General features: G+C 35.9%; 1 protein-coding gene across 1 annotated transcript in view; it reads right to left on the minus strand.

Moving 5' to 3' along the window:
• The window catches only part of VPS13B (vacuolar protein sorting 13 homolog B), a 714,200-nt gene that overhangs the window by 643,736 nt on the left and 55,703 nt on the right, over positions 1-14,761 (minus strand). The window contains exons 4-5 of the mRNA XM_082719962.1: positions 12,051-12,171; positions 1,479-1,646 (exon numbers count right to left, since the gene is read on the minus strand). Coding sequence (XP_082576088.1) covers positions 1,479-1,646; positions 12,051-12,171 — 289 coding nt within the window. The remainder of the gene's footprint in view (positions 1-1,478; positions 1,647-12,050; positions 12,172-14,761) is intronic.

The raw sequence follows: 14,761 nt of genomic DNA on the forward strand, positions 1-14,761 counted from the left end.
ACTAGGCAAGTTAAGTAACCTTGAGACTAAATTTCCTTCTGTTTTCCTTTAAGTAGGACTTAAGATGAGCAGGTGAATATATAAGTAAATGAGAAAGAGTATCACTTGATGGAGTTATGAGAATTTGAGAAAATAAATGTAAAAATTTTAATAGCTCATTTTCAGAGGTCTATGTACGAGATACTTTTATAAGTACCTTCAGTGCATTAATGTATTTAATAAAATAACTCTATAAGGAAGCTCTTATTTTACCCCCATTTTACAAATGAAGAAACTAAGAAATGGTCAAGTGACTCACCTAAGGTCATATAGTTCTACTAAGTGGGACAACCAGGATCCAAACTCCGGTCGTCTAGCTTTAGTGCCCACACTGTTAACAAATAAATACCCTGGCAAGTCAAAGATAAAAGGTACTCACAATAGTCTCCTCACTATCTTTTCTTTTCTTCATCTTTTTAAAAAAGATTTTATTTATTTATCTGACAGAGAAAGAGAGTACAAGCAGGGGGAGCAAGCAGAGGGAGTAACAAACTCCCCACTGGGCAAGGAGCCTGAAGTGGGGCTCAATCCAAGCATCCTTGAATCATGACCTGAGCCAAAAGCAGACACTAAATGAGCCACCCAGACACCCCTCCTCACTATATTTTCAAAAAATGTCCACTCCTTACCCATCAGAATATTTCTCAATATTATGATTTAGTAATCTCTTCTGACAAATGAAGCAGTATCTCTTTCACAGCTGTATTTTCAATGCTTATTAGCACAATGCCTACTATGTAAAACATAATAAAATAGTAATAATGGTAGTTACTAAAATTGTATTACTTAATAGTTCTTTTAATATAAGCAGGAGGAGATTACAGCATGTCATACTCAAAAGAGACTTTAGGATTATCCAGAAGTCCCAAATATACTCTGGAATATACAAACCCAAAACACAGATCAGATACATTGTTTTGCCATTATGGAGCACAAAAGCAATGTGTTCCTTTTCCTCCTTCAAATATGTTAAAAATTTTAACTATTTTTATTACTACAACCCCAATGCACTGTAAAATGTTATAAGATACACTTGAAACATGCATGTGGTAGGTAAGAAAGAATAAAAATTAATAATATTAAAAATGGAGTCTGGGGTTTCCTAATCTGAGGGTCTATTAAACCCCCTATAGCTGTATGCTAATTTTTTTAAGAGTTTATTTATTTGGAGAGGGAGAAGGAGACTTCCCCCTGAGCAGGGAGCCCAGTGAAGGACTCAATCCTGGGATTCCAGGATGACTTGAGCCAAAAGCAGATGCTTAACCAACTGAATCACCTAGGCACCCGATATGCTAAACCTTATATATGTTCATTTTTCTAGGCTGAGGCATAAAGCTCTCATCAGGTTTATCAGAGCCAGCTGGCCCACAAAAGGTTTAGAAACCAAGATAACTATTCCAATAATGGAAAAATCTACACTTTTCTTAATATATACTCACCAGAAATATCCATGAATGCACGATCCCATAATTCACCTACTGTATAGCACTCTGCAGAAGTGATATTGACTGAAAGAACAATATCATCTTCAACATATTTTAGTATGAGATTATTTATAACAATATTTACATTATTTACAACTCGTCTAATCAGACTCTGCACATAACCTATAAAATAGAGGGAAAAAAAGATTCAATTAGCCATAGGTCTGTCAATAAAGAATTATTCATAAAATGTTACTGAACTTATATTATAGGTGGGTATCATTTAGCGTATTTTGCAAAGAGGAAACAGATAGGATTGCAAAACTGACACAACTAATAAGTAGAACATCCGCCCCCAAATACCATTACGAAGAAGTTCTATATAAGGAAGTGTTCATGTACTAAGAGAAATCACAGAGACTATACTAGATCCCAGTCAATGATAATCCTATACTCAGTATTTTGCCTGGTTTCTGCCTATTTTAGGAACATTTTCCCAATGAAACAATGTTACTATGTGCTGATTATACAACATATTAGAAGTGTTGCTTCTTTAAGTTTCTTCTTGAGCCATCTTTTCTTTCCACTCTAAATAGCCATAAGAAAATTCAAAAGTTAGGCTGGGAGGAAGAAAAATAGGAAAAATATGACTACCATAATGGATTCGAGTATTTCTACTTACTAATAATACTGAAGCAGGGTACAGGAAAGAATACAAATTAGGAAGAAAATATAGACAGAATTTAGAAACAGAGACAAAAAACACAATGAAAGCAAAGAAAAAAGAAAAGTATGGAAGAACTGAGAAAAGCATAATGTGAACACAGGGAAATAATAAACAAATAGTTAAAAACAACAACAGAAGTAACTAGTGAACATTCTTTTTTGTCATAGCTTGCCTAAAATCTCCAAAATTTTCTTTTAATTTTATAATACTTTGGGATACTCCACATTCTCAGAAGTTTCTCACACAATAAATGTGTATACAGATACATTAGTAAGAAATTTAATTGAAAATATAAATAAAAACAGCATTTTAAGAAGACACAGGAGAAAAAGATGGAAAACTTCACTTGATTCAAATGCATTTCCCACTACAAAACTTATTTAAAAAGTAACTAAAATTTTAGCTATTTTATGAACTATCCTGCTTATATTCAGAACTTGACTGGGCAAAACAGAATCAACTTCTGTCAGCAACTGACATTGTTAACAACTACACTAAATCCTGCTGAAAGGAAGCCTATTTAAATCCATTCAACCAGAGCACCTTTGCAAAAACCAACTCCTTCATTCATTCCTAAAGGCTACACATAGGAAAAAAATATAAAACAACAAAGTTCAATTTTTTCTCTTATCTAGATGTAAACTTTTAGCAGCTTTTAGAGTACCAATTATCATATGATACAAAATTAACAAAATATCAATAAATTTAAAGTAATAAATATTCTTTCATGAGAGTAAACACTAAAATAATGCTTAACAAATTAAGCTTCCAAAAGAAATTTTAAAAATCAAAAGTTTCAATCTTGGAATGTATATTCCCCTATGCTAATACCACTCAACACATGTTAAAAATAAAAATAAATATAAACATCCTGTTTCTAAGAAGTCAAGAAGCATGACTTATATTGGTTTTCCCATTTCTGAAAAAAGTGGCATCCATAAGGAATTCATAAAAACCTCTTAACAGTTCATGACTTTTTATTACAATCAAAAGAAAAAATAACTCTCAAAGATAGAACTGGAGAAAATATTAAATGCAAATTAATAGAAACATAATACTGTTGATGTATTTTAACTAAGAGAACACTAGTAATGGATTTTTTAAATCTATTTTTTAATATTTTCCCCCAGTTTCTCATCATAAAACTAGCATACAAGTTGAGATGAAGAAGCCAATTCACCAAGGAATAATATACTAGAGAATAAAATATCTAAAAAGCACTACTCCCATAGATTACATTTTCTTATTTAAAATGCAATACTAAAGTAACAGTAACTAACCAATGGAAAAAATGATACACTATCCCTCCAATCCTCCATAACAACTTAGTTTTAAGTAAGCTATAGAGGAGTGTCAAACAGCAGATCTACTAGCTCTCATCACTAAGTATTTAGATGACATAACAGTAATCCAAGTCTATTCCCTAAGCATGCTGAAAAGCATCTGAAAATGCACTCTGGGGTAAGAACCCCAGGTCATACCGGAGGTCATACTGGATGGCTCTAAAACAGCCACCTGTTTCTAATCAAACTTTCCAGAAATTCCTATCATTATCCATCTCTCTCCCACCCATAAATCCCATTCCTCAAGGCATATACATCTCTTCCCATAGGGCCAGATAAAACACTATGAACTTTCATGGACTGTGCTCATACTCTTCCTTCGGTTTAGAGTACACTTTGTCCATTCTCCCTTGTTATGGGCCCAGTATAAATATCTTTCTCCCCTACAGACTCCTCTCCAATGTCCCCCAACCTATACAACATTCAGAAGACTGTCTCTACCACTTTCCTTGGGCTTATGTTACTACTGCCATTTGTGCATGTTTACATAGAATTATTTTATGTTAAACTATGAAATCCTAGAGGGCAAAGACAATAACTTATTTATTCCCTTCATATTCTTAAATGAAATGACATGTATCAATTTTGGTTAAAAGAGACAACATCTACAATTTATTTATCCTAATGTCACTGGGAAGCCAAGCTCTCAAAATCAAATTCCACTTGGTTAACCATACCTAAAAGTATTTTGGAGTAGTTTTGGTATAAATTTGAGGGTTAAGCAACATCATATAGGCAACTTACACTCAAATAGGGAAAAGTGAAGTTCTTTGTAACGCTCTTATCTTTTTTGAAAGGTTGAAACTATTTCAAAGTAAAATTTTTTAGAAGGTTAAGAACAAGGACTCTTTACTGTCAGTGCGGTAGGGAGATTCAGTAAATCATGAATTTAAAAAGCATCCATCATGTTTGGTAACTAGAAGATAACTTAGGGCAGTTACTGTGGGAGCTAAGAAAAACTGTAGTGAGTGCACAATACTATTAGTATTATTACTTTGATGGTCACAGAAGTTCTGAACAACTAAATAAGAGTAAAACAGAGTTTAAGTACTGACAGCGAAGGATGCAAAATTACCATTACACAAAGATGACTATATGCTATACAGAATATTCAAAAAACACAACTGAATACTCATCAGCTAAAAAACAGTAAAAATTAAGCTTTCCTGGGGCGCCTGGGTGGCTCAGTGGGTTAAAGCCTCTGCCTTCCGCTCAGGTCATGATCCCAGGGTCCTGGGATCCAGCCCCATGTCGGGCTCTCTGCTCCGCAGGGAGCCTGCTTCCTCCACTCTCTCTCTCTGCCTGCCTCTCTGCCTACTTGTGGTTTCTCTCTCTCTGTCAAATAAATAAAATCTTTAAAAAAAAAAAATTAAGCTTTCCTATATAACGAAGTGATGAAAAGAAAAGAAAATAGAGAAAAAAAAAAAAAAGACTGTCATAGGAGAAAAAAAGAGAGAAAGAGGCAAACCAAGAAACAGACTCTTAACTACAGAGAACAGATATGGTTACCAGAGGGGAGGTGGATGGATGGGTTAAAAAAGTGAAGGGATTAAGGAGCACACTTGTTGTGATAAGCACTGGGTAATGTATGGAAATGCTGAATCACTGAATTGCACACCTGAAACTAATAATACACTGTATGTTAACTAGCTGGAATTTAAATAAAAACTTTAAAAATGGTAATCCCAATTAACAATAAAATGTATGACAGCATTTTCCATACATAAAAGTTTCAAAAAAATGTTTAAAAACAAAAGATTGAATTAGACCAAAAAGTGCTTGAAAGATAATACTGTTAAACTTTTCACAGCGTAATTTGGCTACACATGCCAAAACCTTAAAATTAATATCCCAGAAATAAGATCCTAATATTAAAAAAATGCAAGTTACAAAAGAAAAATGTGTGCATTTGTATGTACACATGCACACATGCAAGCACACACACAGAGTCTCTGAAAGCTTGTATGTCAAAATGTTAAGAGATTCCAGTTCTGGGTGAGATGAAGTAAGCATATTCCACCCTGTCTGCCCCACTGAATGTAGCCATAAAAGCCTGGAAAGAATGTATGGAACAACTATTTTTGGACTCTGAACATAAAGAGTAAGCATGAGAGGGGAAACTGAAGAACAACAATCAGAGCATACAAAGATATAACAATAAAATGGTAGAGATAAATTCAAACTTATCAGTAATTATAGTCTAATGTAATTGTGCTCAGTCCAGAGAGGATGGTCTTTATGATTACGATTCTTTGAAATCTGTCAAGACTTCCTTTTTGATCAAGTCTTTTACAATGTCTGTAGATGTGTAAAGTATGCATTAAAAGAATGTACACTGTTTTATCTGCTGGGTGCAGAGTTTTACATGTATACACTAAAATAATCTTAGTGATTTTGATATTCAAATACCTATTTGGGGATTTTGTTTTCTTGATCACATTTCATAGCCAAGTTGTTAGATCCATACAAAGTCATCATACTATTTTGGGGAAAACTGTACCTGTTATAATTTAGTATCTATTACATATATCCATTAATGCTTTTACCTGTTATAATTTAGTATCTATTACATAGATACATGCTTTTGCCTTAAGGTTCATTTTGCCTGGTTTTTATGCTGTGAAGACAGATTCTTTTGATAGTATTTATCTGTTACACTATTTCCCATCCTTTCATTTTCAATCTTTTCTGACTGCCTGTGATACATTTGTGTTTTGGAAGCCACATGTACCTGGACATAAACACTCCTCCCTTTTAGTATCCAAAAACTATTACTTGAGCTTCCTTACAGCTCCCCTCGGCTTTGGTTTGCAATGTGGTTAGGTGTTTACAAACTCCTAGATTAAGCAGTTCATTCTTTAACTACAAGTACAGTCTTCAGTGAGCCATTCTAACATGCCCCCGTTCACACAGAAAGATTTAGGAAATTGAAAAGCCTGCACTAAGCAATATTTTGAAAATCAATCTAATTTGAATGAAATATAAATTATCCAATTATCACCTTTTCTGTAATAAACAAAATAAGGTTATTGACAGAATAGTTTTAGGCATAACCTCCTTTTTTTTTTTTTAAAGATTTTATTTATTTGTCAGAGAGAGTGAGCGAGAGCGAGCACAGGCAGACAGAGTGGAAGGCAGAGTCAGACGGAGAAGCAGGCTCCCTGCGGAGCAAGGAGCCCGATATGGGACTCGATCCCAGGACGCTGGGATCATGACCTGAGCCGAAGGCAGCTGCTTAACCAACTGAGCCACCCAGGCGTCCCATGGCATAACCTCCTTTTAAAAGGATCAATATATCATTATACTAAAGAACACCCGGATTTCAGAAATGACTATCTATGAGTATCTTGTGCTTCCCCTTCCAGACTATAGAATTATTAGTGAGATAAGGACTTCTATGCCATACATAATGTCCATGCAAACAGTTTTCTTCAGTGAAATTTGAGCAGAATATCACTTACAGCATGGGAGAATTAAGAGGTAAAAAGGTCTTTTCCAGACTGTCCTCTTGGAAAGGCTGAAAGCAACAGAATTCCAAGTCTGGCCTAGGGTACAGCAGAGTCTCCCAAAAAAGAAGCATAGGGGCACCTGGGTGGCTCAGTGAGTAAAGTATCTGACTCTGATATCAGTTCAAGTCTTGACCTCAGGGTCATGAGTTTGAGCCCTGTGTTGGGCTCCATGCTGATCATAGAGCCTATTAAAAAAAAAAAAAAAAAAAAAAGCCTAGGCTTATGGTAGAAGAATCTTTGTACTGGTATGTAAACAAAACAGCACTTTCGTTAGGTTAATGCTAACTGCTAAGAACTTAGCCAGTGGGTTAATACAACCTACACAATGTATCACTGTTATTAGAAGGGAAAAAAAGCTTCCATGTTAATGGAAGGTATTAAAACAATAAAAGCATTGGGATGCCTGGGTGGCTCAGTTGGTTAAGCAGCTGCCTTCAGCTCAGGTCATCATCCCAGCGTCATGGGATCAAGTCCCACATCGGGCTCCTTGCTCTGCAGGGAGCCTGCTTCTCCCTCTGACTCTGCCTGCCACTCTGCCTGTGCTCGATCTCACTTGCTCTCTCTCTAACAAATAAATAAATAAAATCTTAAAAAAAAAAAAACAATAAAAGCATAAAAAATAGAAGATGTGAAATGCATTTCTCTTTCATTTGCCATAAGATATTCTCTACTCTTAATTGTTTAAATAGCTTTAAAATCTTGTGGTCCCCCACCCGCAGACAGAAATGAAATGACTATGCTATCTTCTGTAACAAGACATTGCCATTCTTGGCTCAGGTTCCTGAAGAGATGATATATTACAAATATTCCTCAATTATCTCATTTACTCTCAATTATTATTAAACTCCCTTTCAAGAGATTTTTCAGAAAACCAAGCCCTAACAGTCTAACATGGCAAGCATTCAAATATACATACACATCACACACAAACTATAATATTCCATTTCATATTCAATATTTTCTGTAGAAAAAAATTTTCACTGAATGACTACTGCCTTAATACTACTACCTCTCCTCCTATATACCAAAATATCTGAGTTCCCATTTTCTTAACCACAAAATGTGGGCTACGGCCTAGAGATGGACTTCAGCAAGAATGTGAATACCTGAAGGTATGTGCAGTTTCAAATGTGCATATGTGGGTCGACCACATTTTCAACAGATTTTCAAACGGTCCATGTCCCAAAAAAGATAGACTGCTAAGCCAGAAAATCTTCAAGTAGCTTATTTCATAGCTCAATGACTATGACTCCAAAGACTGAAGTCTGAAGAAAACACTGTGATTTTGCACAGCTCAGTTTCTGTGCAGTGTAGCAAACATATAAATGCCTACTGGCTGGCAAAATGAGGTCTTTGCCATCCATTTATAAATAAATACTATTGGAACACAGGCACAATACATTAGTTTATCATTTATGGTTGATTTCATGTGAAATCAGAAGAATGGAATAGCTGCAAAAGAAAATATACAGCTTGCAAATCCTAAAAATATTTAATAATAAGCCTTTCACAAAACAGGTCTTGCTGTCCTCTTTACTAGATGGTGATCAAAAATGACTAAATCATAACCTCAGACCCAGTAGGCAACATGGTTTTTAAAGTTTATCTATTTCCTTAATATTTCTATTAAACTGTGTGTGTATGTATATGTATACATATATTCTGGGTAAAAAGGCAAAAAGAAAAGGAAAAAGATAATTATATGACAAAACCAAGAAAAAGAAGCTATGCAATGGAAGACAAAGTTTAACTCTGAATTTCTTAACAGACAAATAGAAATTTTTAAAAATGAGTAATTATTTAAAAAGAAAAAAAATTAAAAGATACTGAATAAATTAAAAAACAATATCCTTTAAAGTCATTTTAGATAAAAATGACGTTCGATAAAAGCCAAAGGCTGTATGCTTCAGAGAGCAAATAACTGAATAATCTAGCTGTCTAACTTAGAAGTAGTCTCACTTTACAGAGATAAAATGCGGAGAATACAAGGGAAAGCATGAATAAATAAATAAAACATCCTTAAACTTTCTAAGTAGGAATCATCAGCATATTTTACAGGATATGCTAAAACCACAATTCAAAACTGTTAGCAATAATCAAAGCTCCTAGCCTATAGATCACTGACTGAAAGAGAACACATATACTTCAAATGACATTCAAACCATTTTGAACCCTCTCTCCCAGTAAGAAATATTACATTGTAACCCAGCACAAGTGCACATATAACCACAAGTTTCTTTACTAATAACTTTACTATATGCCTTTATGCTAGGAGGTTTTCTAGTCTTTGCCATATATTTTATTTTTTTTACTAACATATAATATATTATTTGCTTCAGGGGTACAGGTGAGTCATCAGTCTTACACCATTCACAGCACTCACCATAGCACATACCCTCCCCAATGTCCATAACCCAGCCACCCTATCCTTTCCCTCCCCACCCCCAGAAACCCTCAGTTTCATAAGAGACTCTTAATCTCAGGAAATATTCTTTGCCATATATTTTAAATGCTAACTATTACCCACTAAATTGCTCTTCCAGTGCACTAATTGGTCAGAATCCATAATTTAATAAAAGACTGTTCTAGATATCAAGAAAAGAGACTGGAAAGAGGATATCAGATATTGACCTATATTCTTTTCATATGCAAGAGCCACCCATCCTTCAAGGGTGTAGAACAAATGACTATTGGCAAAACCAAAACTGTTCTCAAAAAGCATCTCTGGATCTACGTAAATGCTCAAACTTCAAAATTGTAAACACAGCTGTATCTTTGCCCTAGAAAATTTTGAGACCAGAAATTCATCTCTACCATAGGAGGACCTTAATATAGTAGTTTCCAGGCAGGATAAGGTTGCCAGAAAGGAGTCCTCAAATAACCATATGAGTCGACCTTTAAATAAAATGATTTACCATTATCCAGCTGGAGTCTCAAATTATCCTTTTTTTTCCCCCTTTGGCAAGATTAACTTTAACTGTTCTGCTTCCCAGTAATTGCCCAACAAGTTCAGTTACTACTTCCTAAATCAACTCCTTCACTGTGATTTATGTCGGCATAAAAGAGGATACTAGTCCTCCTGTTAGGTAAGGCAGGAAAGCACATGTTAATCCAAATGCTACCTCAAGTAGTTAAGAATACAGTTCTGTTTCATGCCTCTAAAAATAGGATTTTTTTTATTACGTTTATGTTTTTATAGTTTTATACTTTATGCTCCCCCGAAACAGACCAATTTTCCCAAATCTAATTATCAGTGTAAATGCTAATAAAGGCTCTAAAGAATCTTTTAAAAGTCTGGGACCTGTTTTGAGTACATGTGGGTTAGCCAATAGATTTTTATCTGTGAAATCAACAACCGACAAAAGCATTAAATTTATCTTATTTCTCAAAAGAGAAAGAAATGTTACAAGACTCAACAATTAAACTTAAAACCGAGTATTCTTTGCCAGGATACTGATGGAGAGAATTCAGTACAATGAGCTAGTATAGGTAGTTTTGAAGGGATATGCAGTCAGAAATTTGGAGAGGTAAAGGGGTTGCCCATTTAATAAATAAGAACAAGTTACAGTTTAATTTATACTTTCATTCACCAAGGATTTTTTCCTAAGGAGTTAAGTAGTGAGAAAAAATTTAGAACGTTCTGGAACAATCACACCACTCTAAGGAGAATTAGAAACATTCAGAAGTAAAATTTCTTCTTCTGGCACCTTCTCCAGCTATAGCAATTAATCTATTTAAAGCCAGAGGGATTACCAAAACTTGTTAGGTTCAGAAGAACATAAAGCATCAGCAATAGCATCACTATAACGCTAGTTTAAAATGTTCAATTCAAATGTACCTTGGAACATACCTGAGGGAGGATGGCTATGAAATGATTTATCTAACTCCAGTCTCTCAGCAGATGGTACCAGAAGACTTTCAAAAATTAACCATGTTAAAACCAACAGAAAGCCTACAAACTTATGGCACAGAAAACAAATAAGTACCAATGTCAACTATACCTCTGAGGAAAAGAAATGACTGATAAATAAAATCAAAAGAGAGGTGACTGATAAAATAACTCCTAACAACTGAGCCACCCAGAAGCCCCAAGAGTCTGCATTTATAACAAGATATCAGGTTCTGCTGCTACTGGTCCTTGGGACACGCTCTGAGGAGCAAGGCCCTGAAAAAAATGCAGGACAAAAACACCTTGAAACCAAAGGCAGGGCCACTTTATCCCTTATAATTCATATCAGAAGCAGAATAAATATTGCAATGAGACTGGTAATAAAAACTTTCTCTGTAGGGGCATCTTGGTAGCTCAGTTAACCATCTGCTTCACCAGGGAGTCTGCTTCACCCTCTGCTCTTCACCCCTGCTCATGCTCGCTCACTCGCTCGCTCTTTTGCTCTCTCTCAAATAAATAAATAAAATCTTTAAGAAAAAAAAAAAAAAAACCTCCTAACAGTAAAAAGGCATTAATGCACTCTGACCACAGAGCTGACATGTCATGATTATGTTATTCTTCCTCATTAAATAGTCACTAAGGAACTGTTCTTTGTAAGCCACTACTATTCCAGGTAAATAAAAATTTCAGGAAATGAAAGAGCTGGTTACAAAATTCTATGATCCTGCTGGTGACTTCTATAGTTTCCTGAAACTCAGAACAATCTAGTGTCTTTTCTACTTATCAAGAAGCAAGGGGAACAAAGAGGATACTAGTCCTCCTGTTAGGTAAGGTGGAAAAGTGAGAGTGAGTGACTGAGAAAACAGAGGCATGTCTTTGCTTGGACAGGATGTAAGAAAGAAACTTAAGAAACAACCTGTAGCAAAAGAGCATCAAAATTTGAATGAAAGACATTTTTGAGGGCTCTGGACTCAATCCGTTCTTATGTCATGAAGGAAATGCACATACACATAGAGTCCAAGTATTCTATGACACTAAATACTGAAAGTATGTATACAAGTTACAACAACGATTAATAACAAATGAAATTTTGATTTTACCAAGCTCATTAGAAATTACCTGGTGGTAAATCAGGATCTGTGGGAGCAGCCTGCTGAATTCTTCGAGGTTTTACTGATGATTTCGTGTTCTCAGTAGCACTACGGTTGGTAGAATTAGAACCACAGCTTTCATGATCATCCTATTTAAAAAAAAAAAAAAAAATAGAAAAGTCAAGTATCAACCACCATTTAAGAATTAGGAAAGGTTTTTTAGTTGAATATATACAATTTATGGTTACTAAATTTGATTAGCTAAGACTCTGATTTTTTAGGTCTAAAAAAATCTATATAACTGAACGATTCTTATTATTTTCACTCTTGAATGGCATTTAAAAATAACAAGTAGTTTAAACCACAAATTCTTCCTTTCTTGAGTTGGTATCTAAACAAACCACTTGATGGCACAAAAAAAATTCTTATATATGGCTTTCACAAAAGAAGACTAATGGAAATTTTTAAACACTCTCCATCTGAATACAAAATAAATGGAAAGGGAGCAACCCTCTCATGGCCCCTCCCTCCTTGGGAACTTTGTACTATCACTTTACTATCCTTCAATAAACCTTGCTTCACTGCCCACCACTCTGTCTGATCTATCTCTTCATTCTTTGAAGCAGCGTGACCAAGAACTGCAGGCACTGACAGAGAAAAAATCCTGTAACATTCCTGGGGGCTCGTCAGGGATCTCCACCATCATTAAAGACAACTAACCAAATAAAGGTCCTCAAACTACAATTGGTGGTTCAGATGGAGCCTCACATGGAGGTCAAAACCAGACATCTACAGGAAACCCCTTGACAGATCAGGATGAAAGGAACCCTGACTGCCACCCCATCCAATGCCCCCCCATCCCCCAGCAGGAAGTAGCTTCAACTGTCATTGCCCTTCTTCCCTAACAGCAGTCAGGGTTACCTCTTTAGATGGGGGAAGGACAGATAGCTGGAAGGCAGGCAGGCAGGAAAACAGGCCCCAACCCTAAGAGGAAACCACCCTGAAAAGGATTTTACACCACCCTGGAAGAAGCCCTCCACCCTGTCTCAAATGACAGAGACATGTAACAAAAATCTGATTGGATGACAGATGCAGGGAGGGTTAATCAGCTTAAAACAGCCCTCCAGCAAGCCTATGAAAACCCCTGGACTTAGAAACTCAGGTGGCAACTCTCTTGGGTTGCCTCCTTGGGGGCTTTGTACTATCACTTTTCTATTGCTCAATAAACCTTGTTTTGCTGCCCACCAAATAATATTAAAATAATAATAATAATAATAAATAAAAAGGATCTCAACTCTTCCCCATTTTTTTGCTTATATGTTAAGGCCCTCAGTATTTTGTGTGTTAAATTAAGAATCCAAGCTGTTGGGGTGCCTGGGTGGCTCAGTGGGTTAAGCCGCTGCCTTCGGCTCAGGTCATGATCTCAGGGTCCTGGGATCGAGCCCCACATAGGGCTCCCCTAAGCGGGGAACCCGCTTCCCTCTAAAAAAAAAAAGAATCCAAGCTGTTTTCTTTTCTTTTTTTTTTTTTAAGATTTTATTTATTTATTTGACAAAGAGAGATCACAAGTAGGCAGAGAGGCATGCAGAGAAAGAGGGGCAAGCAGGCTCCCCACCAAGCAGAGAGCCCGAGGTGGGCCTCGATCCCAGGACCCTGAGATCATGACCTGAGCCTAAGGCAGAGGCTTAACCCACTGAGCCACTCAGGCGCCCTCCAAGCTGTTTTCTTAATCACCTCAATGATTAATCTTAATCATCCTTAGACTCCTTTGCATCCTATTTAATTTTGTTCACTGAATTATTATCCACATCAGATAAAAGGTTTCACTGGGCTTTGATATGAATAACAAAAACTTCAACAAAACATATTCAATGCAGACAGTACTCTTTTCCTGCCTTGATTCAATAAGTTTGTATAACACTCATATGTGCTAATTTGTTGGACACACAAAGACAAATCAGATTTCATACCGGTCCTCAAAGATTTCAGAATCTACTGAAAACATATATAACCAGTTCTACAGAGTACTTCTTATTTAAGTTAGGAATAGAAAGAACTAGTGAGATCGGGTTCCTAAAGTGAATGTAGGAATGTTTTAGGTTAAGATTGGTGGCTAAATGGAGGGAAACTGTAAGCAAAAGCAAAACAGCATATATGTATGTAGCATGTACAAGGAATAATGATTACTTGAATGAAGTCAAAGTATGCAATGCTTAAGATGAAAGAACTGAAGCTGCAGGCATGAACCAGCAAAATAAAAATGGGTTAACATTAAGAACTATAAAAGATGTTCTCAGTTTTCATTCTATTTGTCATGTTTCAAGATTTGGTAATTAGGATGCCAATAACACATAAGAAAGGAGATTTAGTAGTTCTACTAGAGAGAAAGGAGTGGGAGCAGTAAATAAATAGTTCAAAGAGTAAAAAAGCAATTAAAGTGGAAACAATAAACATAAATTGCTCTTTCAAGAAGACAAGCAATACAGGGAGGAAATAAAATAAAATAAAAGCATCTAGCATCTTCTTATTCCTGTTTTGGGGATAAAAGAGTACATTCTGCCAAAAGAAAAGATACATATGAGGACAGACACCTGGATGGCTCAATCAGTTAAACAGCTGCTTTTGGCTCAGGTCATGATCTCAGGATGCTGGGCTCAAGTCCCATATCAGGCTCCTTGCTCATCGGGGAGACTGTTTCTCCCTCTGCTTGCTCTGCCTGCCAATCCCCAATCCCCCTGC

The sequence above is a fragment of the Mustela nivalis genome, assembly GCF_964662115.1.
Source record: "Mustela nivalis genome assembly, chromosome: 2".
NCBI classification, from domain to species: Eukaryota; Metazoa; Chordata; class Mammalia; order Carnivora; family Mustelidae; genus Mustela; species Mustela nivalis.